The sequence below is a fragment of the Hippocampus bargibanti genome, linkage group LG20, assembly GCF_051943395.1.
Source record: "Hippocampus bargibanti isolate YZ-2025 linkage group LG20, ASM5194339v1, whole genome shotgun sequence".
NCBI lineage: Eukaryota > Metazoa > Chordata > Actinopteri > Syngnathiformes > Syngnathidae > Hippocampus > Hippocampus bargibanti.
The window spans coordinates 5,313,871-5,334,998 of record NC_142753.1 but is presented as its reverse complement, the minus strand read 5'-3'; the positions used below and the strand labels follow the sequence as shown (position 1 = coordinate 5,334,998).

General features: G+C 47.0%; 1 protein-coding gene across 1 annotated transcript in view; it reads right to left on the bottom strand.

Annotated features, from left to right (window-relative positions):
- Positions 1-721: 721 nt before the first annotated feature.
- LOC148882790 (triple functional domain protein-like) overlaps positions 722-21,128 on the bottom strand; it is a 44,131-nt gene continuing 23,724 nt past the window's right edge. The window contains 48 exon segments of the mRNA XM_088986975.1: positions 722-1,472; positions 1,550-1,688; positions 1,794-1,994; positions 3,516-3,594; positions 3,681-3,802; positions 3,894-4,056; positions 4,640-4,667; positions 4,747-4,882; positions 4,975-5,222; positions 6,569-7,038; positions 7,125-7,367; positions 7,452-7,632; positions 7,704-7,883; positions 7,956-8,033; positions 8,095-8,145; positions 8,399-8,491; positions 8,562-8,651; positions 8,741-8,810; positions 8,873-8,976; positions 9,065-9,131; positions 9,210-9,358; positions 9,463-9,558; positions 11,283-11,453; positions 11,516-11,709; positions 11,772-11,870; positions 12,342-12,585; positions 12,662-12,761; positions 12,870-13,012; positions 13,950-13,979; positions 15,054-15,155; positions 15,239-15,429; positions 15,506-15,617; positions 15,688-15,780; positions 15,875-15,964; positions 16,036-16,105; positions 16,762-16,871; positions 16,955-17,021; positions 17,379-17,494; positions 17,597-17,791; positions 17,870-17,992; positions 18,072-18,187; positions 18,250-18,364; positions 18,453-18,602; positions 18,786-18,977; positions 19,072-19,191; positions 19,272-19,438; positions 19,542-19,737; positions 19,824-19,998. Coding sequence (XP_088843101.1) covers positions 912-1,472; positions 1,550-1,688; positions 1,794-1,994; positions 3,516-3,594; positions 3,681-3,802; positions 3,894-4,056; positions 4,640-4,667; positions 4,747-4,882; positions 4,975-5,222; positions 6,569-7,038; positions 7,125-7,367; positions 7,452-7,632; positions 7,704-7,883; positions 7,956-8,033; positions 8,095-8,145; positions 8,399-8,491; positions 8,562-8,651; positions 8,741-8,810; positions 8,873-8,976; positions 9,065-9,131; positions 9,210-9,358; positions 9,463-9,558; positions 11,283-11,453; positions 11,516-11,709; positions 11,772-11,870; positions 12,342-12,585; positions 12,662-12,761; positions 12,870-13,012; positions 13,950-13,979; positions 15,054-15,155; positions 15,239-15,429; positions 15,506-15,617; positions 15,688-15,780; positions 15,875-15,964; positions 16,036-16,105; positions 16,762-16,871; positions 16,955-17,021; positions 17,379-17,494; positions 17,597-17,791; positions 17,870-17,992; positions 18,072-18,187; positions 18,250-18,364; positions 18,453-18,602; positions 18,786-18,977; positions 19,072-19,191; positions 19,272-19,438; positions 19,542-19,737; positions 19,824-19,998 — 7,030 coding nt within the window. The 3' untranslated portion in view covers positions 722-911.

The window sequence follows — 21,128 nt, the reverse complement described above, 5'->3', positions numbered from 1 at the left end:
GTTCTCGCAGTACCTGGTCTTGGTTGCCCCCCGCTCGCTCATCCATGTTGACGGGCGTCCTCATAAATAGTTGCACTCCAACGTGAAAACGCTAACATTGCACATGAAGAAGAAAAAATGGAAAATGAGTGCATTTACACTTTTTGTTTTTTTTAAACTGTTAAGTCATATACGCTATTTCCAAAAAGTTTGCGGTGATACCGGACAACGCAACACCTCAACTTTTTTGGAAATGGACACGGTAAGGCTTCAATGCAACTTTAACTCCTTTAACAAGATGAGGGAGGAAATAGGGGGGGGGGGGGTCAGCGTCCTCTCCTAGGTCTCCGTGGCAACGGTCCTCAAATTGGGTTCCATACCCCGGTCCTTTCTAGAAATGTACAAAATGTCGTTGGTGCATCAAAAGCACACCGTGGTGAGGGGCGGAGGGGGGGTCACTTTCTATGAAAAAAGCTCAACACAGATCACGTTTTGAACTATTGCTCAGAAAAATAAATTACTTATTACAGTACTGTGTACATTGTTCTTTTTGATTGACTTTTTTGTGGGGGAGGGGGGGGGGTCAGTTTACAAAATGTGAAGCAGCGAGCAGCAGTAGACGCGGGCAGCCGTGACCGCTTAAAAGGACTTTGGGTCATTCGTGCTTTGTTTTGGGGGTGTTTTTTTTTAATCTTGCAAACAAAGAAGGATGAGCTCAATGTTTTTTGTCTTTTTTTTTGGGGGGGGGGGGGGGGGGAGGCGGCCAACGTTCCCGGTGTTTCTCTGATGTTTTTCAACGTTCCCATGGGAAGTGAGACGGTGCTTGGCTAAATCCGAGGTTGCCCTCAATTGATTACTCACCCCTTTCACATCACATGGGAATTGACCTTGAACTTTGAGGGGGATTGACCTTGAAGGATTTTCCCAGCCCTTCAAACGGGCTTCTGCAGGCGACCTCGGATGAATCCGCGCACTCCTCCGATGGGGCGCGCGTCCGTCAGATGCTTCCTGCGGTCTATGAAGGAAACGAGGCGCGAGGTGTCCAGGCAGCACTCGGCGGCGGCGTGGCGGTGGTCGTCGCCGGCCGCCCGCAGCCACGCCTCCTGCAAGCACAACCCCGACGGGGGTCTCCCGGCGGGCTCGGACCTCAGGAGCAGGCGGATAAAGTCGCAGGCCTCCCGGCTGATGCCGTGGAAGTAATCGTTGGGGAAGCTGAAGTCCTGCCGGCAGATGTTGAGGCAGGTTTCCTCGGCGCTCTCGTCCAGGAAGGGCGAGGCGCCGCTCAGCATCACGTAGGCCACCACGCCCACGCTCCACATGTCCGCCGTCAGCGACACCGGCTCGCCCAGCACCAGTTCCGGGGCGGCGAACTCGGGGCTGCCCAGCAGCGGGTGGACGTAGGGGGCGCCGCCCAGCTGCACGGCGTCGCCCAAGTCGCTCAGTTTAACTAGCGGCTGGCCGCCGGAACCGTGCGCCACCAGCAAGTTCTCGGGCTGAACACACACACGTGCGGAACGTTCCGTCAGTATCTTTTTTTGTGTGTGTGTTTTTTTTTTTTTTTGTATCTTACTTTAACGTCCAGATGAGCTATTCTGCTGTTGTGCAAGTAGTGTAAAGCATTCAAAAGGTCTCGGAGGTAACAAGCCACCTTCTGCTCCGTCAAATTGCCCCAGCTGATGATGTAGTCCAGCAAACGGCCTTGCTCGGCCCTGATTGTAAAAAAAAAAAAAAAAAAAAAAAAGATACATATATTAAAAATAATTAGGTGATGGTTCTTGCCGTGATACGAACACACATTTTTGTTTTTTGCTTACATCTCGAGGACCAAGACGTAGCTGCTGGGGGTTTCGTACGTGTCCACCAAGTTGACAATGTTGGGATGTTGGAGCCTGTGGAGCAGGTTGACTTCCTGCGTGACGCGGTCCCGCCTCATCAGCTTCTTGTTCACCTGCTTGACCGCCACCGGACGCTTAGTGGTCCGGTGGTCACAACGCTTGACGACTGAGAAGCGACCCCTGGTGGGCAAAAAAAAAGGAAGTTGGGATTAAGATTTTTCAGCTTTCATTCAATTGCCTCAATATCCAACAAGGTCCGTTTTCCGAGTATGGTCCTGGTCCTCACTTGGAGATCGGTTATAAGTAGCGCAAAATTCTGCTCATGTTGACATCTGCGTGGCGTTTGTTAGCATCTGTCGCGATATAGTGGAGGAAGAAAAAGTTCTTTTTGGATATATTCATTTCACTGCTATGCTCATTGTTGACGATGTGGACAAAGAGCGACTGGACATTGACATGATAAAGCGCAAATCTACTTTATTTGAAGCGCCGTAAATTCACAAATGGCGGCGTTAGAGCCATAAAGGCATTTCGGTAAAAAAAAATGATTTTTGTTATTGTTCACAATTGTATAATTAGATTTTGAAAAGGTGCAAGAGGTTTCATTTTCTTGCTGTTTTACTAAAGGTAAATTTATTAGCCATATTGGGTTATCTGTGTTCCATTAGTCATCCTATCTTAAGTCCGTTTAAAAAAAGGCCATGTCATGTTGATGTAAGACAGTAAAGCACGGAGCAACAACTCTTCTGATCATCGCGTCTGAATTCATCTGATCAGATCATCTGAATTCACCTGATCAGGCCGTCTGCAGTCACCTGATCGGATCGTCTGAAGTCACCTGATCAGACTGACAGATTGCCTGAAATTACGTCTGAAGTCACGTGATCAGATTGTGTTATGAGTGTGATCAAGTCATGTTAAGTCACGCGTTGAGATCGTGTTACGAACGTGATCAGAACGCGTTAAGTGCATGTTAATATGCGTTTCGTGTTAGCAGAAAAGGCTAGCGTCGAAGTTTACTCACTTTTTTAGGTTTACTCCCTATACACGTTTTGTTTTTGTTCAAGAAAATAAAGCAAACATCATCATAATAATAATAATAATAATAATAATAATAAATAAATAATAATAATACATTTGATTTATAAGCGCCTTTCAAAACTCGCAAGGTCACTTTACAGTCAGAGGATCAGTTTTTCTGTGGGTGAGCAGAGGCAGCCACACGCGCCAGCGTTCACTCAACCCGGAAGTAACTCAAATAGACAGAAAGCTAGCCACATAGCCAATAGATAGCTATTAGATAGACAGCTAGTTGGGTAGCCGTATAACTAATAGATAGCCAGCCAGATAGCCAATAGATAGCAAATAGATAGCCAGCTAGGTAGTAATCATAATAGCCATCATAATACCCATAATAATAATAATATACTAATAACATAATAATCTTACCTCTAATGCTCACACGCACACACAAACACACCCACTGATGTGGGACAAAAATGATCTATTTTGGTGCGAAATACCAAAGGAGCAAAAAATGAGCCTGATTACAAGCGTCTCCATGACAACAGAAGAAGAGCAAAGGGATGGTTGACGTGCGTGGGTCACAGGGTGAGAGCAAGTAGCGACAAGAGGAACTCAAGTTGCCATAAAAGGCGGTTTGGACCGTGTGTGCCTAATGTCTGTACACCAACACGTTACCTGCCCAGTTCCACCATCTCCATGTAGTGTGAATCAAAGTTGTCTTTCCAGCTCACTCGCAATCCGTCGGTGGACACGGCTGACAGTCACACAAAAACACACATGGCGTTTAGACGTGACGTGACGTCACAGAAGCGGAAGGCCGTGCCGGTGTGTCCAACTCACCCAGCACTCTGAGGCTTGCCGTGGACGTGGAGCTGCCCAGCTCGTTGGCGGCGACGCACGTGTACACGCCGTCGTCGTCCAACGCCACGCCGACAATCCGCAGTGTCGCTTCGCCGGTGTCGCTGAGACAAACATTGATGATGACGTTCGCGGAGACGGCTAAAAGCTAAAAGCTAATAGTCGATGACATCGCGATTGAATTTGTCGCGCTACCTGTAAGCGATGCTGAAGCGGCCGTTGTTGGTGAGGTTGCTGTGGTTGGGGCCCCTCCAGGTGACGGCGGCCCGGGGCCGACCGCATACTTTACACCTGAGAGTGACGCTCTCGCCGTTGTCGCACGTGATGTCGCTCAGAGGCACCAGGAACTCGGGTGGAACTGAAAAAGGCAAAAGTTATCGACTAATTGATTTATCAATTAATTGGTTAATTAATCACCTGATTAATCGATTGATTGTTTTTTTTTCTTATTAACTCGTTCACTGACAACTCCAAATTAATTTGGGAATTGAAAATATGATGTGGAGGGCCATTCACGACTTAGTTTGGGTTTTGTTTTGTTCTTGCTTGGGTGCCGATAAAGCGCTCGCCAGACCTCTGGTGAGGTTTTTCCCTTCCACAAGGGGGCAGCATTTCCATCTTTTCCATGTTAGCCCTTTGTTACAGCTTTCAGCTGTTTTTAAAGCGCTATATAATCCATAAACTATGTATTGTATTTTGGACAGCTGCCCCCATTTCAAGCTCTGATAACTCCAGACCCATATCATTTAGGAATTAACTCTTTTTTTAATGAAATAAGAGGGTCTAAGGTTTCTTATACTGCATTGAATGTTGATGTAGTCCTAAAACTCAATATTCTGCGGGTCCTGGAATTCAAGTGACAATGACAAAAACCCTGGCACTGGAGTGGAAACATTGTTTGCACATCGTCTGGCAGCAATGAGTTAGCAGGAGACACTTACCATCATAAATGTAGTTTGGATTAAGAAGCTGGAAAATGAAAAGAGGAGATGATATGAGAGGACGGACGGAGTGACTCGAGGTGAAGTCTTTGGCGACATGAACTCACCTTTACAGAAACTTTATTGCCATCTCTGGACTTCCGATAACCATTCTCCAACTTGCCGTCTTTCTTGGCCTCTTTGTCCTTCTTCTCTGATTTCTTTCGGATGCGCAAGGTTGTATGCCAGGAGGAAGACTTTCGACTGCGGAATAGTCATCAAATATTTGGTTGCCGAAAGGAGAAAACATTTTCAGAAGGAGTGTTTTTATTTCCCCTCTGGACATTCCAACTTACGTAATGGGTCCCTCTGGGCACTCGGGTACGATGGCCGAAGTGTGCCCGAGAACGAATCCGGGGATCCAACCTTCGGCGGCGGGACCCTGCTCGGTTGCCGCTCGGAACACCAGGAACATGTTCTGCTGGTTGCTGGCCAAAATCTGGACCACCTCGCCTTGACTCACGCTGATCTCATCCTCCTTCACCGCCATGTAGTCCTGGGTCACCAACATGGTGGATACGCTACTGCTGCTGCTGCTTTCACTCTGTGTCGGGATAAGAGAAACAGGAAATGCTCAACTTGGGATCTGGAAAAGTGGATTACTTCATCTCAAAGAAGGCTATTAACAGCGAGAGTGGTACCTCGGCTTTGGAGTACGCAGCCAAATACAACTTGACAAATTGTGGACTTTAATATCAGAATCAATCAAAATATGTCGGCAATAATAAGACGATTAACTCATTCGCTGCCAGACGATGTACAAAAAGATTGCCCACTCTAGTGCCAGGGTTTTGGTCATTTTCACTCAAATTGCAGGACCCACTGTATATTGACTTTTAGTACTAAACATTCAATACAACGTTAGACTCTCTTCTTTCATCAGAAAAAATGAGTTAATTCCTAAGTCATATGGGTCAGGAGTTATCTGAGCTTGAAATGGGGGTGGATGTACAAAACACATACATATTGATTTATAAAGTGCTTTAGCCTTTCCAGCAGCTCCTGTATTTTGTTTTTCTACTTCTTTCTTTCCTTTCCTCTTCCTTCCATCACTTTGCTGGCGTGTTACTTCGGGTAGAGTTAACGCTGACGCGAATGGCTGCCGTTGCTCACCCGCACCAAAATAAAAAAATGTTCTTATCCCGTGACTGTAAAGTGTCCTTGATAGTTTTGAAAGGCGCTTAGAAATTACATGTATTATTCTTATTATGAAGCTGGAACAAAGCATTGACATTGAAAAAGGGGAAATCTTGGCCTCTAGTGGAAGGGGAAAAACATTGCCAGAGGTCTATCCAGCGCTTTACCGGCAACAAAAACCAGAAGAAAATCGGAAATGGCGCTCAATGTCACGTTTTTCTATTCCCGAATAAATTTGGGAATGGCAGCGAATGAGTTAACTTGCTTTTGGTCGATATAACTTGAGTGACAAGGTGACTCAACTGAGTGACCAGTTTGGTCAAGGTACCACTTCGTGTATCGCGAAAGAGTCGATGAAAACATCATCATTCCAAGAGTGTGCATTTCAAGGTTGGAAAAGAGAAAGTTTTCTTTGTTTGGCAACTCGTGGGCACAGGTCGTTAGCTTCAGCGGAGTTAGTTGCCATTTGAGAATGGCGCCAAGATGACAGCAAGAAAAGACCCCGGATCGGGTCGGGTGTTAGTAAAGCGCGGTTAGAAGTCAGAAATGGGAAGCGGTCTCGGGTTGTTGGTCCGCCAGAGAAGTTGCAGAAAGGAGCCGTAAGATTCTTCAGAGATTATCAAAGCCAGAAGAAGATGGCGTTGAAGATGCGGAGGAAGCGTGAAGGGTCAAGAGTCAGATTAGTGGTGTCGGTCGCTCTCCCCTCGGTCGGCCTCCGTGTTAGTGGGCTCCGCGGCGCTCTTTCGCTCTTACCCCGTTACTCTGAGTGGACTGGATGGACTGCTCGCTGGCGGACGAGCAGGTGCTCATGCGGTCAGCGTCCTTGCTGTGCGTGGAGTGTCTGTGGCTTTGATTTGCGTTCGGGTTTGAATTTGGGCGGACCGGACTGTCGCACGCCTCGCCCGGGAACGTGAACGAGCCGGGTCGGCTCGCCGGCGAGCCCGGCATGGAGCTCCAGAAAGCAGACTTGTGGCTGGGGCTGGCCGGCGGCGGCGGAGGAAGGACGTCCTTGACAAAGGCCGGGGGGACCAAAGGGGGCACGGCTCCGGGCCGCGTTTTGGGAGAGGGGCTGGGGGCCAACTGCCCCACCGTGGCCCGGACCGTCGGAGCCACAATACTCGTAGGGGTCTGCGCATGGTCCTCTAGGTTCTGGATGGGACGCTTGCCCTGCGGACTACCCCCCGGGGGGTGCGCGGGGAGAGCAACAGGACGGGGACTTGGACCTGGATCATAAGTGAGCACAACTAAAACATCACGCCGACGTTTGACGCCACACGCGAAAGCGTACGGCTCGCTCGCAGAGTCGTACCGGAAATCTTGTTGGGGCCTTCGGGATCGGCCCCGGGGTGGTGGCGGAGGGGTTGGGGGAGGCGGGAGGGCTGGGGGATCCTAGATGGTCGACGGAAGCCGCCTTGGGACCCCGGAGTGACGGAGACGCTTGTGGCCGAACTTCCCGGTGCGCTACTGCCGCCAGGAGACGCCGCACTGGACACGCAAGGCCCTGCGATCGCCCCAACGTGGTTCCGCTGAAAGTCGACGGGTGAGGTCAAAGCTACGACGCGGGAGATAAGACAGAAGGTGTTCTTTGACATGTGTAAAACATAATAACGCCCGACCCCTCTTCATGTAATCTCACCATTGAAGAAATTGCGTTGGCTCTCCAACATTTGGCTGATCTGAAGAGTCCAGACTTGGCGCACCCCCGGATGAGACGAGTGCAACACAAACGACTCGGCGGTGCCGTTCGTCAAGCGTGAAGTTAACACAAACTTGCAGGCGTCGCCCTCCGTGTCGTCTTGCAGGCCCAAACTGTTCATCTGGAGCGGCGGATACGCAAATCAGCAACGGAAAATGCTTCACAAGAATAAATCCGCCGTCCGTCTTTGACCTTGATGCTGTTCTTATACAGGAAGCCGGGACACGAGAAGCCTTTTTTCTTATCCAGCGGCTCGCTGAAGATGAGAAGCTGCTCAAAGAGGAACACTCTCCTTTCCTTCATGTTGCTCTCCGCGTCCGTCACTATGAACGTGTCCTGCAGCAGAAGGCGTCCCTGGGCCACCAGTTTACCCTGGAGACGAAGAGCCGGTTTGTAAAAGAACAGATCCAAAGTGGGGCCGAGGGTGTGGCTTCGATTTCTTACTTCAAATCCCTGAAGACGGCCAATGTTCATCATGTCGTTGCACCTTTTGGGTACGATGCACATGACCTCTACCGCTTTCTGGAAGTCATAAACGGGTGTCAATGCCGAGGGAAATGATCAATTTCGTCTGGTTTCTTACCTCCAGATCCAAAGAATCCATCCCTGCCTTTTTCGAGTGCTTCAAAAAGTCCTACAAGAAAAAAAAAAGATAGAGACGCAATTGTGGTCTGTAAGTTTGCGTCATGGGTGACAGTCATCCCTCACGATGTACAATGACACGTTTCATGACTGACTAAATTCTGTCAAAAAGCAATTGGACAATGTTTGGTGCCATTTTGCGGAATATTTTGGCATTTTCCCAGACCCCACAAAAAAATAATGGAGCAACATTTCTCAAATGATTGCATATCTGGCGCCCTCTAGTGTAACAACAAGACACCAACCTTGAGCAAGAGCTGGTACTTCATGATCCGCTGGACTGGCTTGATGAGCAGGTCCGTGATTTGCAATCGGTGGCCGAGCCGCTGCTTCAGATCCTGCACGGCGGACGGTGAAGGTCGGTGAAAAGGAAGACGGCGAAGATTACGTTTGGATTTTCCGCATTACCTCAAAGTAAGTATCGATGTACTCTGCCACGATGTGTTCTGACTTGGGCTTGTTTTGACAATATAGCACGTACATGTTTAGTCTGCGCTCCTACAAAATAAAAGAGAAATAAATGGATGAGAATGTGGGGAGAAAAAAATAGCCACAGACAGGAAGCGGAAACGACATTTGCGACCAACCTGCTTGAGAAAAAGCGGTCCCAGTCTGTCTGGATCATCGAGACATCTTTCCAATTCGCCGAGGAAAAAACTGCGAGAGAAAAAAATAGTAAGCTTCAACGCTGACAATCATGTTAGATATCATTCACGTACTCTTTGTGCCAGTCGAAGATTTGATGGATGTTGCCAAAAACGATTTTGTCTTTGCCCTTCATGTCGTCGGGGACGCCCTCCTCCTTCATTCGGCTCATGTAACCCTAAATGGACAAACACACAATAACCTTGGCGATAAAACACACACGCACGGGCGACATTTAATCGGAAAATGAGTGACGTTTCATTCACCTCCACCACCTGACTGAGGTCTCTGATATAATCCCTCTCCGTTTGCACCAAATCCTCCAGAATGCAGCTTCAAAGAAATCAGAAATAATTTGTCAGGATAGATTCATAAAAAGGGCGCAGGATTTCAAACGGGAGGGCAACGTACTGTCTCTCTTTGAGGACGCCGGCCCGCCGTTCGTCCATCTCTTCCACGGGGGAGGAGGAGGACAGGAGGGAGTTGTCAGAGGGGTTGAGTGAGTTGGAGCTGCTGTCCCCTTGTTCCACTGACAGCGAGCTGGGACGGTCCTCGAGAACCTGCCAAGTGAACGATGACCAACGCAAATGTGATTCGATGCCATTGCTGCGTTCAAGGTACTGTAAATTCCGGTTTCATTCGCGGTCAAAGTCACGTTTCTTACCATCTTGCTTTTGACCAGTTCCTCAATGGCGCTGACCAACTCGGCGGCACTGGGCGTCTCGGAGCTGGAGGGGTGGACGGACAGACGAGAGGAGTTCTGCAGGAAACGTGGGTAGAAAATGAGTTAGGCTTCAAAATAAAACGCTTCTTCAGGGCCCGGCCGGGTCCACCGTGCTTCGATACGACGGGTCTAAGTGGACTCGGATGAACCCGTCGCATGTAAATGGAATGCAACATTTTATGCCGGGTGTTGGAAAGTGAATCCCCTTTAGTTTTATTGCAGGGGAGGGGGGTTATTCATCTTATTGGTTAGTGATGTGATTTCAAATACGATTTCAAATGATCAAAGTTCAAATCGGGTGAACACACAGTTAACGGGTTAAAAACCAAAAAAAGTTGACAACATGTGGTGCTAAAATGCATCAATAAAGGAAAAGACGGACTGGATCATGTGAGAATAAGAAATATGCAAAAAACAAAATATGCAGTCCTGCTTTTGAGGCGGAGTCATCTTTATAATGGGGGGGGGGGCGAGGAAAAAAGGAAGATGGAGTCCTTTTATGTTGAGATTTACAGACATGAAAAAAAATCAATATGCATATTTCAGGAGTGTCTCACCCTTGCGCTGCTGTGCTTCCCCAATTTGGTTTTCTGGGTGAGCCCGTGTGCCCTTGTGGCCTCGCCAGCGTTTATACAGATGCCAATTATGAGATTAAACGCACAGAGGGTAAAAAAGGGGAAATGAGGGACGAGCGGGGGGGGGGGGGGGGATGGCAACAAAGGGAGGGGGGGCGTTTTAACCTCTTCAATACTGCGTCGGACATTGGTTTTGGTTTTGGAGTTCACACTTGGGCTATTTTTGCGCCACTTCAAAGTCTTTTGGGGGTACTCGGCGCAGAGAAAAAGCTGTGGCATTGTTGCATTTGGAAACTTTAGGGTTCCGATGCCATGACGACAAATGCATGCCCAAGAAACATCAAGTCAAAAAAAGAAAAGAAATTGATGAACCGGTGGGAACATTCACTAAGATACAGAGTATTGTCCAGGGGGGATACAAAAAGGACAAAAGTTTCAAGATAAAAAAAAAGAAAAAGAAAAAAGAAAGACTTCATCCGTGGCGATACATTTGTTAGAAAAAGCAAAAGAAAAAGCGTAATTGGAAAAGAGCATTGAGAGGTGAGGAGTGCTGAGCGGGGGAAGGGGGGGGGGAAGCGGGAGGAAGATGAAGCTTTTCAGATGGAAAGGTACGGAAACTGTGACAAAGCAAAGACAGGACATAAATCAAGGTAATGCTAGAAATTATGGCAAACAATACAATCAGGAAAAAAACAAAAGAGAAACACAAATTAGTGTCAGAAGAAAAACTTGCCGCCGCCTCAAATCAATTGTCAGAAAAGGAAAGAATAAGATGCAACGCAGGAAAATTAATATCAAAACATCACAAAATATTCAGACTAAAATTGGAATAAAACCTGGACAAATTAAAAATTAGGATGGGTCATGATGTGTTCTGCTAGGGTCTCCTCCCTTGGTCCATTTTTTTTCTCTTAAATTCTCAAATCCGTCTAATGATCATATAGTGCGGTGGTTTTTAATCGTGGGGTTCGAGGATACAAATTCACAATTTTTCAGGGATAATGGTCAGGTAAACTTCCCCAAAAAAATCTGGAAATCAAGAAGTCATTTGTGAAGTCATTTGTGAATTGGCTTTAGGGCTAACGCTAATTAAGCCATATAGTACTAAAGTAAACACATTATTATTATGATTATTAAATACGATTGATGACTGTATCGTTGATTGTTGCGCCCGCTGGGGATCACCTTATCGTCCTGCGAGTCGGGTTGGAGGAGGCTATGCTGCTGGATGGCCATCGGCGGGGGCAGCGGCACCGAATCGGGACCCTCCTCGCCTTCCTCCTCGCCGCAGCTCTGCATGCCCGAAGAACTGGATTTGGACAAGGTGCCGCTCGACAGCCCCTCGTTGCGCACCCGCTGAAAAACAGACGTACGTCGTTTTGAATCGTTTTTGCGGAACGGCGACAACCAACACCAACCTCCTCCGCGCTTTCGTCCTGAGGCGTGGCGGCGCTGTCGTCCGAGTCTTTCTGGGATGCCGCGGTCATCTCGCCGCTCTTCCTGACCTCGCGGCTTTTTTTGTGCTTGTGGGCCAGCTTCTTCACGTGACCGTCGGCCTTCCCGCTGCTCAGCCGCCGCACGGGGCTGGTCAGCCACTTTCGCAACGTGTTGCCTGCCGGATCGCGATTATATTGAGATGGTCGGACGGCGTTTGTTTGGCAAGGTCTCGCCTACCTGGTCGTTTGGGACCGGGCGAAGCATGGCCATGACCAGGCTGGAGCGTAGCGGAGGAGCCTGGCAAGATGGAGTCATTGCTGCACACGGACAAGGTGTCTGAAATGATATCATTTCATGTCAAAAACGATTAACAGGGGTGTAAAACAGAAAGGGAAAAAGTCACTTAGTAAATATTAAGGCAATGTGTCAAAGCCAAGGCCCGGGGGCCAAATCCGGCCCGCCAGATCATTTTATTCGGCCCACAAAAGCAAATCAAACTTGTGAAATTCCATGATGCTTGTATTAAGTTCATCCTGTATGCTTGATATCTAATTTAAAACAGATTATTTTCTCTACAGACAGTGACACTCTGACGAAGGCGGAAGTATACGCTGAAACATGGCAGGTAATTGTAAACACCTAACAAACACTGCCTGTAAGAAAATAATCTGTTGTAAATTCATGATGCTTGCTAAAGTCCAAACCAAAATTTCAAATTGTCCCAATGTAAACCACAATAAGTCATTTTTGACTTTAGATTTGAACATTCGTCTGCTGCGTAGCTCATTCTATCAAACTCTTGCTTACCTTTGTGGTTAAAGATACCCTCCATCTCCATGGAGGAGCGCGAGTGGGCGATGCAGAGCGTGGAGCAGGGGACCAAGCCCTCCAGAGCCGGGGAACGGTCGGTGGTCCTCACCAGGCACCAGTCGGGCTTGTCGTGGCAGCGCTCCAGAACCTCCACTGTCTGCCCGCGGCGCACCGTCAGCTCGTTGCTGTTGCTCGCCACAAAGTCGTGAATCACCACCGTCAGCTCGCAGCCGCCAGAGAGCTACGGAACGTCGGGATGGCAGTGAGGAGATGCCGACAGGGTCGCGATTGGACGAGGGATGGGGGGGACATCTCACCTTGTCACTGTCCAGCGTGTTCTGGGAGGTGCGTGAGGCGAGCGAGATTGTGTCTGGCTGACTGCTGCCTTCACCTTGACTATCAAGATCTTCTCCATCCCTAAAGCACAACACCGATTCGATTTCTATCCAGAAGTCGTTACCCTGACAACGCCGTCCGTGACCTCAAACTTCACGTACGATAACCCAAACGTTGCCATTTGTTTACCTTCGACCCTTGTGGTGTTTAGCGGTGCTTGCTTTGGGAATATGGATGGGTTCCTTCAGCGCACCTCTCAGGTGGATGGTGCGCTCTTGGATCACCTCTCTGATGTGCTTGATCCAGTCCTGCTTGTTCTCAATGTTGGAGGCCTGTTGATTGGCAGACCAGTCAAAAGGTCATGGCCGTTGTGGAAATCAAACGGGTCTTAGAATTGCGGTTTGGCTTTCCGTTTCCCACAAGTCTGAATGAAACGTTGGCTTCTCGAATTACAAGTTGGAGGTTTGCATGATGCATGACGGGAGTTGGAGTTCTTTGAAATGTCACACAGAAGAAGGTCAATACAGTACAGCAGGGGTGTCAAAGTCATTTTTTGCCGCGGGCCACATTGGATTGGATTGGATTGGATTGGATTTGCCTTTATTAGTCTCGCAATGGAGTGTAGGAATGTGGAATGTAGTTATGGTTTCCTCTCGAGGGCCGTTATGAATTTGGGGAACCCATTAGAATGTTTAAATCAGAATCAGAATCAGAATCATCTTTATTGCCAAGTATGTAGGACACACAAGGAATTTGTTTCCGGTAGAACACGCTGCACTAGTATCGTTGTCAAAAAAACTGCTAAGTGGCACTATACAGTTCCATTTTGGCTACTGTTGAAATCCCTTCAAATATTACATATAGAGCACAAAGCAAATTAATGAATAACTCGTTCTCAAATCTGAAGTCAAGAATAATGACTTTTATTGTGGTTGACATCCAAAAATATGAAATTTTGGCTCAGATTTTAGCAATCATCATGGAATTTAACAAGTTTGATTTGCTTTCGCGGGCCGAAAAAATTATGTGGTGGGCCGGATTTGGCCCGCGGGCCTTGACTTTGACACCTGTGCAGTACAGTATAAATATATATAATGCAAAGTTAGAGCCCTTTGGAAGCATATTCCAGACAATTATTGCCTTCAAGTAATTTTCAGTCAATCAGGTCCCAAAAATGACCAGTTGCATTTTTACGTTGCGGTTTCAGACTTGGGAGAAGTTGAAGGGCTGCGTTGTGAGAGGGGGGGGGGGGGGGGGGTTGGTACTCACCATCGCTCCGTGTTTGGATCCCTGACTTAGCTTTGAATTTGAAATATGAGATAGACAATTTCACTGGTTCGGCTTTACAAGTGGATACATGTTCATTGCTTGCAAGACGGACTGACATGATTAGCGGTTATTAAAATAAAAACAAATTATGGTAGCAGACCGGTAAACCGCCTTGACGGTGTCGCCCAATTAAGACTGCGGCGGACTGTAATGGTGGAGGATATGCAGTTAGTTATGAGAGCTTGTTGCATAGCACGTTCAGAGCATTCCAGAGCTGTTAGTTGACTTTAGCTTCATGCTCTTCCAAACGCTGACACAAATGGCAACCGTTTTGGCACTTAATGAAAAAAAAGGGAGGGGGGGTGAGAAAATGACAGCAAAAGTGGTGGTCCAATCAATAAAAAAGTAAAGTTGTTGCTTCAAAACAACGCTCGCGGGCGTCGAAAAGTCAAACAAGTATCAGCGGTGTTGGTGGAAAGCACGTCAGCCCACAGAGAGAGACTTTCGAGACAAACAGCCACAGAAAACACAGCTCCCAGATAGACGGACGAGGCACAATCAAAAGTCGAGATGCGCAAAAAAAAAAAGCCAAAATGGAACCTTGAAGCCGCTCATGCGTTTAAAAGGAGGACAGTAAACAGTCAAGACGCTCGACCAGACCGAGCAGAATTTGTTTTTTTAATAAAAAAATGACCATATCAAAACATATTGATAAAATAAGCTAAAATAAGCTAAGCTAAAACATGTTAAAATAAGATATGTTAAACTAAAATAAGCTAAGATACTAAACTAAGGTAAAATAAACTAAGTCAGGTTAAAATAACCTTTTTTAAACTAAGATAAGCCAAGATAGGCTAAAATAAACTAAGATAAACTAAACTAAGATAAACTAATCTAAGTTAAGATAAGAGTGATTGGTTGCAATTTGCTGGGTGTGATTCCCAATTATTTCACACAGAGGCTATTTACATAACATAAAAAAAATGCTATTTTTCTACTCCGCAGTAAACTGATGATAATTCCACTTGTTAAAATCTAAACATTGTCATTCGTGTGGTCTTTCAGAGTGCAGTTTGGACACTATGACATGAAAGAGTATCTTACCTTGAGAACGATCTTGTTGTCTGATGTCGGCGTGCGGCCCACCCAAAGAGCAAACTTGCAGGGATCTCCTTCAACATGCTCGGTCACTCCTAACTCAGAGGTCTACGGAGATGGGCGGGCAATAATCGTGTGAATCGGAACGTCACAAATATTTTTCTTTTTTTTAAGTGTTGCGGAGGACTCACAAAAAGTTTGCTCTTGTAGATGTATTTGCTCCTGCCATTGGAGTCCTTGACCTCCTTACTGAAGACCAGGGACATCTCAAAGAGGAAGAGGTGTCGCTCGCGGCCCTTGCGGATCAGTGTCTTTGGATCCCAAACCTGGAAAGACTCCTGGAGGATCAGCTCGCCTTGCGATTCGATGTTCTCGTCAAAACCTGCGGGATGAAATGAGAAGCGTCAGCAAAATCACACGTCCGTCGTCAATGAGCGAATGGCTGCGTAGTCGGTCACCATCCAGCATGGAGAGATGCATGGCGTCATTGGCTCGCTTGGGAACGCTGAGCATCACCTCTAGCCCATCCTTGATTTCGCCTTTGCCTTCTTCGCAGCATGTCAGCAGCTCCTGGAAAAGCACAAATAAACAAGCTTGATCCTGACAACTCTCTTTTTGATTGTCACTTTTGTGCCAGTACCTTGAGCAGGAGCTGATATTTTGTGATTCTCTGCACAGGCTTAATCAGATAGGAGGAGATGGAGTTGGCTAGTCGGTGCCTTTGCTGAATTTCCTGTCAAACCCGACGGAGAGAGAAAAAAAAAACATAAGACACCGAAACACCACATCCTGCGGGTTTATTGTGATCACCTTGACATTTAACGTACATCGAAATAGTTCCCGGCATGCTCCAGGATGAGCTGAGTAGAGTCTGGCTTGTTTTTGCAGTAACTCACATACATTTGGAATTTATCAGCCTGTCAAAATAAGAGTCATAAATGATCAAGATTCTTTACTGGTGATAGTTGACTGAGAAAGTGAGACTAACCCAGGTGACAAAGCAATGGCCAACATCTTCGGGCAACTGCTCGTATTTTTCCAGCTCCTTGAGAAAGATGCTGAAAAAGGAGGGGGTGCAAAAATGTTTTACAACCAGACACTGCACGTATTGTGTGGCAATAAGCCTGGGGTGTCCAAATTTTTGCAAAGGGGGCGCAGATTTGGTGTGTTAAAAATGTAGGTGGGGTGCAGCAACCTTGGACATTCTTTACATATAACAGCAATTAAGTAAAATACATTTCAGCGAGCCATTCTGTGTTTAACATTTACTTTTTGATTTTAATTTCAGCTGTGTGTTTTGCTTCATTTGGAACATGCGTATCCAATTTGAATTGACATTGAAAATTAAAATTGAATATCCACTTCCCTTTTTTTAAAACATTTTAATGAACATCTTTAATAGTCGCCATTTTAGAAGTCAATTACACCTAGACTAATTTGCTGTTCCTAATTGAGCCTCGAGATGGCAGCACTTAGCACACGCAGGTAACAGTGCTCTTGCCCACTGTATTCTACATGCAGGAAAGATGTTATTGATTTTATGACGAAGGGCCGAATGAAAATTGATCATAGGCCGCATTTAGTCCACCCAGAATTTGAACATTTGAGCTAAGCGAACATGGGAAGGAAAAAAAAAAAAACACTCGCTCATTTGGTTTTCAGTATTTTGTTTTGGTCGAGTAGATGCACAGGGGAGGAACAAAATTGGGCTTACTTGTGATGGAATTCATAAAGATCCTGCATGTTCCCAAAGATGGTGTGTTCCTTATTGAGGATTCCCGGGGGGATCTCCTCTACCCCGCTCGTCATCTCCCACAGGTAAGTCTGCAAAGGGAACATATAAAGATTCACTTGTGATGCTTGTCAGGGAGAAGTGGGAGGGGAAGGGCGACAAATTTCAAACCGACATCCATGCACTCCCGCAGGTCTCGCACGTAGGCCTTTTCCGTCTGAATCAGCTCTGCCATGATGAACCTAAACATAAAACAACAATTGATTGCGACGATCTCAGCTTTTCACAGACCCCCCCCCCCCCCCTCCACCATTTATACCCCGACGGTTGGATAAAATACAGCCGGAGGTCGTAAAACGCCATCGTAAAGCCATCATGGCGTGATCGAGACGCTGGCGGTGATTTGTAAGACTCGTAAGAATGAGCTGGCTAAGGAAAGGACACTTTCAATCATGGAAATGTATTACTGTATGACATCACATGGCAGCCGATTAGCTGGGAGCTACCGTAAAAACCACGTTTCATGAGAATCCGCTCGTCGATTCATCTGTGTTTTTATTTCTTTTAGCCACATAAACGGCAAAAAAGTGACGACTTACTCTTTTCTTCGCGCTGACTTTCGTTTCTCCTCGTTGAGCTCGTGGGCGGCATCCCTCAGCTTGACGTCCGAGCCCGGAGCCGTGGCGGGAATGATGTCCAGCTGCAGATCTTTACTCTGAGAAAAGAGAGATGTCCAGAAAACGGATCCATTTTGTTTTCCCCGGTATGATGATACATTTACAAGATGGCCGACAGAGTATATAAGGACAGGACATACGGCCTTGTTGGAATCGGACGAGATGCCCAAAGCTTTCTCCAAGCTGCAGCGGTACTTGTCCATCCGCAGGGAGAAGTCCCGGTAACGTTTGTCCACGGCCGTCACCCACTTTTTGATCTCGCCGGCGTGGCTGTGACCTTTGTCGCAGAATCCGTCGGCTAGCTGGATGAGCAGCTTGACGCGCTCCTTGGTTTGCTAAGGGGGCGGACCAAGCGACAGGTCTCGCACGCGTGATTCCGCCCGGCCGGGCGAGAAAGTGAGACGGGAGCTTACCTTGGCGGTGATGTGGAAATCCTCGTGCTCCTTCAACAACTCCTGCGTGTGGTGGATGCTCGAGCCGGTGGAGGTGTGCGTGGAGAGGTAAAACTCGCCCGTGTCGTGAATCCACTCAAGGGCCTTAAAAGAAAGATTTCATTTTACGGTCAAAACCGTACGACGCAGGCGGGACCAGATGAATATTTCCGATCCCTCTCACCTGTTTGGCACTGCGTTCGAACACCACATACTGCTGACACTGATCCAGGCGGCGCTTGCGCATGGTCCAGAAGTGGAGGACGCGGTTTTCTCTCTGTAATAGCTCGTTGAGAATATCTGCAAAAGTGAAACAACGTTAGTGGAAGTAAAGATGAGTTAACTCGAGTCCACAAACTGACTTTTAACTTGCTGCTCCGGCGCTTTGACGTGACTCAGCAATCCCGGCATGTTGACGCTGTTCCTGTGCATGTACTTGAGGAAGACGTCGGCGTTTCTCCTGGCCAGAGTGCAGGCCTGATTGACAACAACGACAACAAATGGGCGAGCTCAGAGGTGCCATGTCCAAACGTTGCTTTGAGTTTCCAACGGGGCTTATTTCAACCTTGAGAAAAGCTTCCTTCTGCTCCAGGTGTTTACTGATCATGGGGGTCACGTGATCCGTCTCGCAGTTGGGGCCGAGTTTGTCGGCACCTCCGCACCAGTCCTCCTCTCTTTTATACTCTTGCTCCAGGCTTTCCAACACACTACACACCTGAAAGGAGGAGAAAATATGATACAACTCCTACAATGAAGAATGTCAGCGCCGGGAGTATTTTTTTTTATTACTTAATTCCCATAAATGCATAGTATTCGGATTTAAAAAAAGGGGGAAGAGGAAATTTAAAAGGCCCAAAATGTCACCACAATGTGTAATACGGCGTATTGCATGTCCTACTTGTTCCGAAGTTTTGTAGAAGGCCACAGAGGCGTTGACCAGCTTGAGCCTGTCTTCCATTTTGAGCATGAGCTGCTGCCAGTGCGACGCCACGCTCTCGGCGCAGTCACGGATCAAGTCCATGTCGTAGTGGTTGGCCTGCAGCAGGGCCTCGGCCTTCTGTTGAACCTGCAGGGCGCTCTGGTGGGTCTTCTGCGAGCAGGAAGTGGCGATGAAAAAAAAAACAACAACAATGAGAGGGAGATGAGAAGCATTGGCACAATAAATGTTGGGAAACGAGAAAAACCTCAATGGCATGCTGAAACTGTTCATGTTCCCGTTGCAGCTGCTCGGCTTCCTGCAGGGAGCTGGCTGTGATGAGACCCGCGTTTAACATGGACTCGCCGTTACGAATCCAACCCAGAACCTGCACGGAAAAATACGATGAAATCCTGCGCCAGAAGGGAAATTGTTCAAATGCGAAGCAATGACGTTTTTTTTTTTTACCTGTTTGACCTCGGCCTGCAAGTGTCGAAGCTGGACGCACTGCTCCAAATGTCGGCGATGCTGTTCGGCGGCCACGTCCAACTCTTGTTGCTTCTCGTGGAGGAACTCCAGCAGGTCCTGAACACGGGTCGCCATGTCCACGTCACGGTCACAGAGCAGCTCAACGCCTGTGTGGGGGAAAAAAAGAAGAGGTCAAGATGTGAAATATTTCGATCCTCGAGTTTCCATGTGGAAAAACTAACATGGGTCTTCATTTCTCTTTCGACTCACCGGAGGCCTGGACTTCATTGACACACTGAAGCAGCTCCTGTCCCTGGTGGATAACATCAAAGGTGAGGTTGTTCATGGTCAAGGCCTTGTCGGCGTGATGCTGCAGCCTCTGCTCGGCCACCGTCAGGTCCTCCGTGTCAAAATCGCTCATCTGACCCGTCAGCTCCTCGTTCCACGACTCCAGGTCGGAGATAATCTAAATGCGGGAGTGACGCGATGTCCAAATGACAGAAGATGAGTGAGCGTGGTGGCACGTGCATTTAAAAAAGAAAACGGTCTCACATCGATGGCGTCCCTCTCGAAGATGCGCAGCTGGAGGAAGAGGTCGAGTTTGATCTTCCTTTCCTGGAAGAGCTCCTCCATCTGGGCTTGAGCCTCATCCAGCTGCTGCAGCACACTTTCAATGTGGTTGATGGAGCTGTTGTGCGGCGTTTTGTTGCTGGAGATGGCCGAGTCCCTGGTCATGGGAGTCACGCAGTCAAACCATCAAGTATGCAGATGAAACACGTTACAAAATTCTGACTGTGTCAAACTTGATAGTGAATGGCAAAATCTGGAAGATGTCTTATAATTATTACTATCCATATATCCATTTTCCAGACCGCTTATTCCTCATTGGGGCCACGTCTTCGGGCACTAGGTGGGGGACACCCTGAACTGGTTGCCAGCCACTCGCAGGGCACACAGAGAGTAGTATTGTTATAATTATTATTAGATGTAGCAGTAGTAGTACTGTTATTATGATTGTAGTTAATTAACTAATAAATAGCTAAATAACTTTTAAAATCAATGTTTTTGTTTATTTATTGTATTTATTTAGTTATGTATTTATTTATTTATGTGTTTATTTATTAATGTGTGTATTTATTTATTAATGTGTGTATTTATGTATTTGTGTGTATTTATGTATTTATTTGTTTATGGTTGTGTCAGGAAGGGCATGCGACGTAAAAGCTTGGCCAAAACAAACATGCGCATCATACCTCTGAAGATGGAGGTTACTGATTCGCTGTGGCGACCCCTTGAAGGGAAAAGCCGAAAGGAAAAGAAGATGTATTTATGTATTTATTAATTCATTGATTTATTCATCTATTTATTTATTTGTGTATTTATTTATTTATTTTTAAGGATGTTCATTTCAAAGACTTTCTGCGACGTTTCCAGTCTCGATCTTGCAACCTGCTGAGGACGCCGGAAGCTCGATGCTGGAAAAATGTAATAAAATTGAGTCTGAAATAATACAGTATCGTCAAACGCAAATGCATACGGATGACGCACGGATTCTTTGTTTGTGAGAGAAACAAAAACAGCATTTGAGCGTGAAAGAAAACAAAAGGCCAAATGAGTGAGAAAGGTGACAACTGCTTGGTTGTTTGGAGGCTAATCGCAAACACTCCCACACGCTCACCAACACACGTACACCAGAGATGTGTGGAGGGGACTGCCGCGCAATTAGACGTCCGCTTTTAAAAGCCTAGTTACGCAATACGCGGTGGAGCCAACACACCGGGGATGAGGACATGATGAACAGAACAAATCAGAAGAGAGGAAAAAAAGCAGAGATGGATGAAGAGTATCAAAACAGAA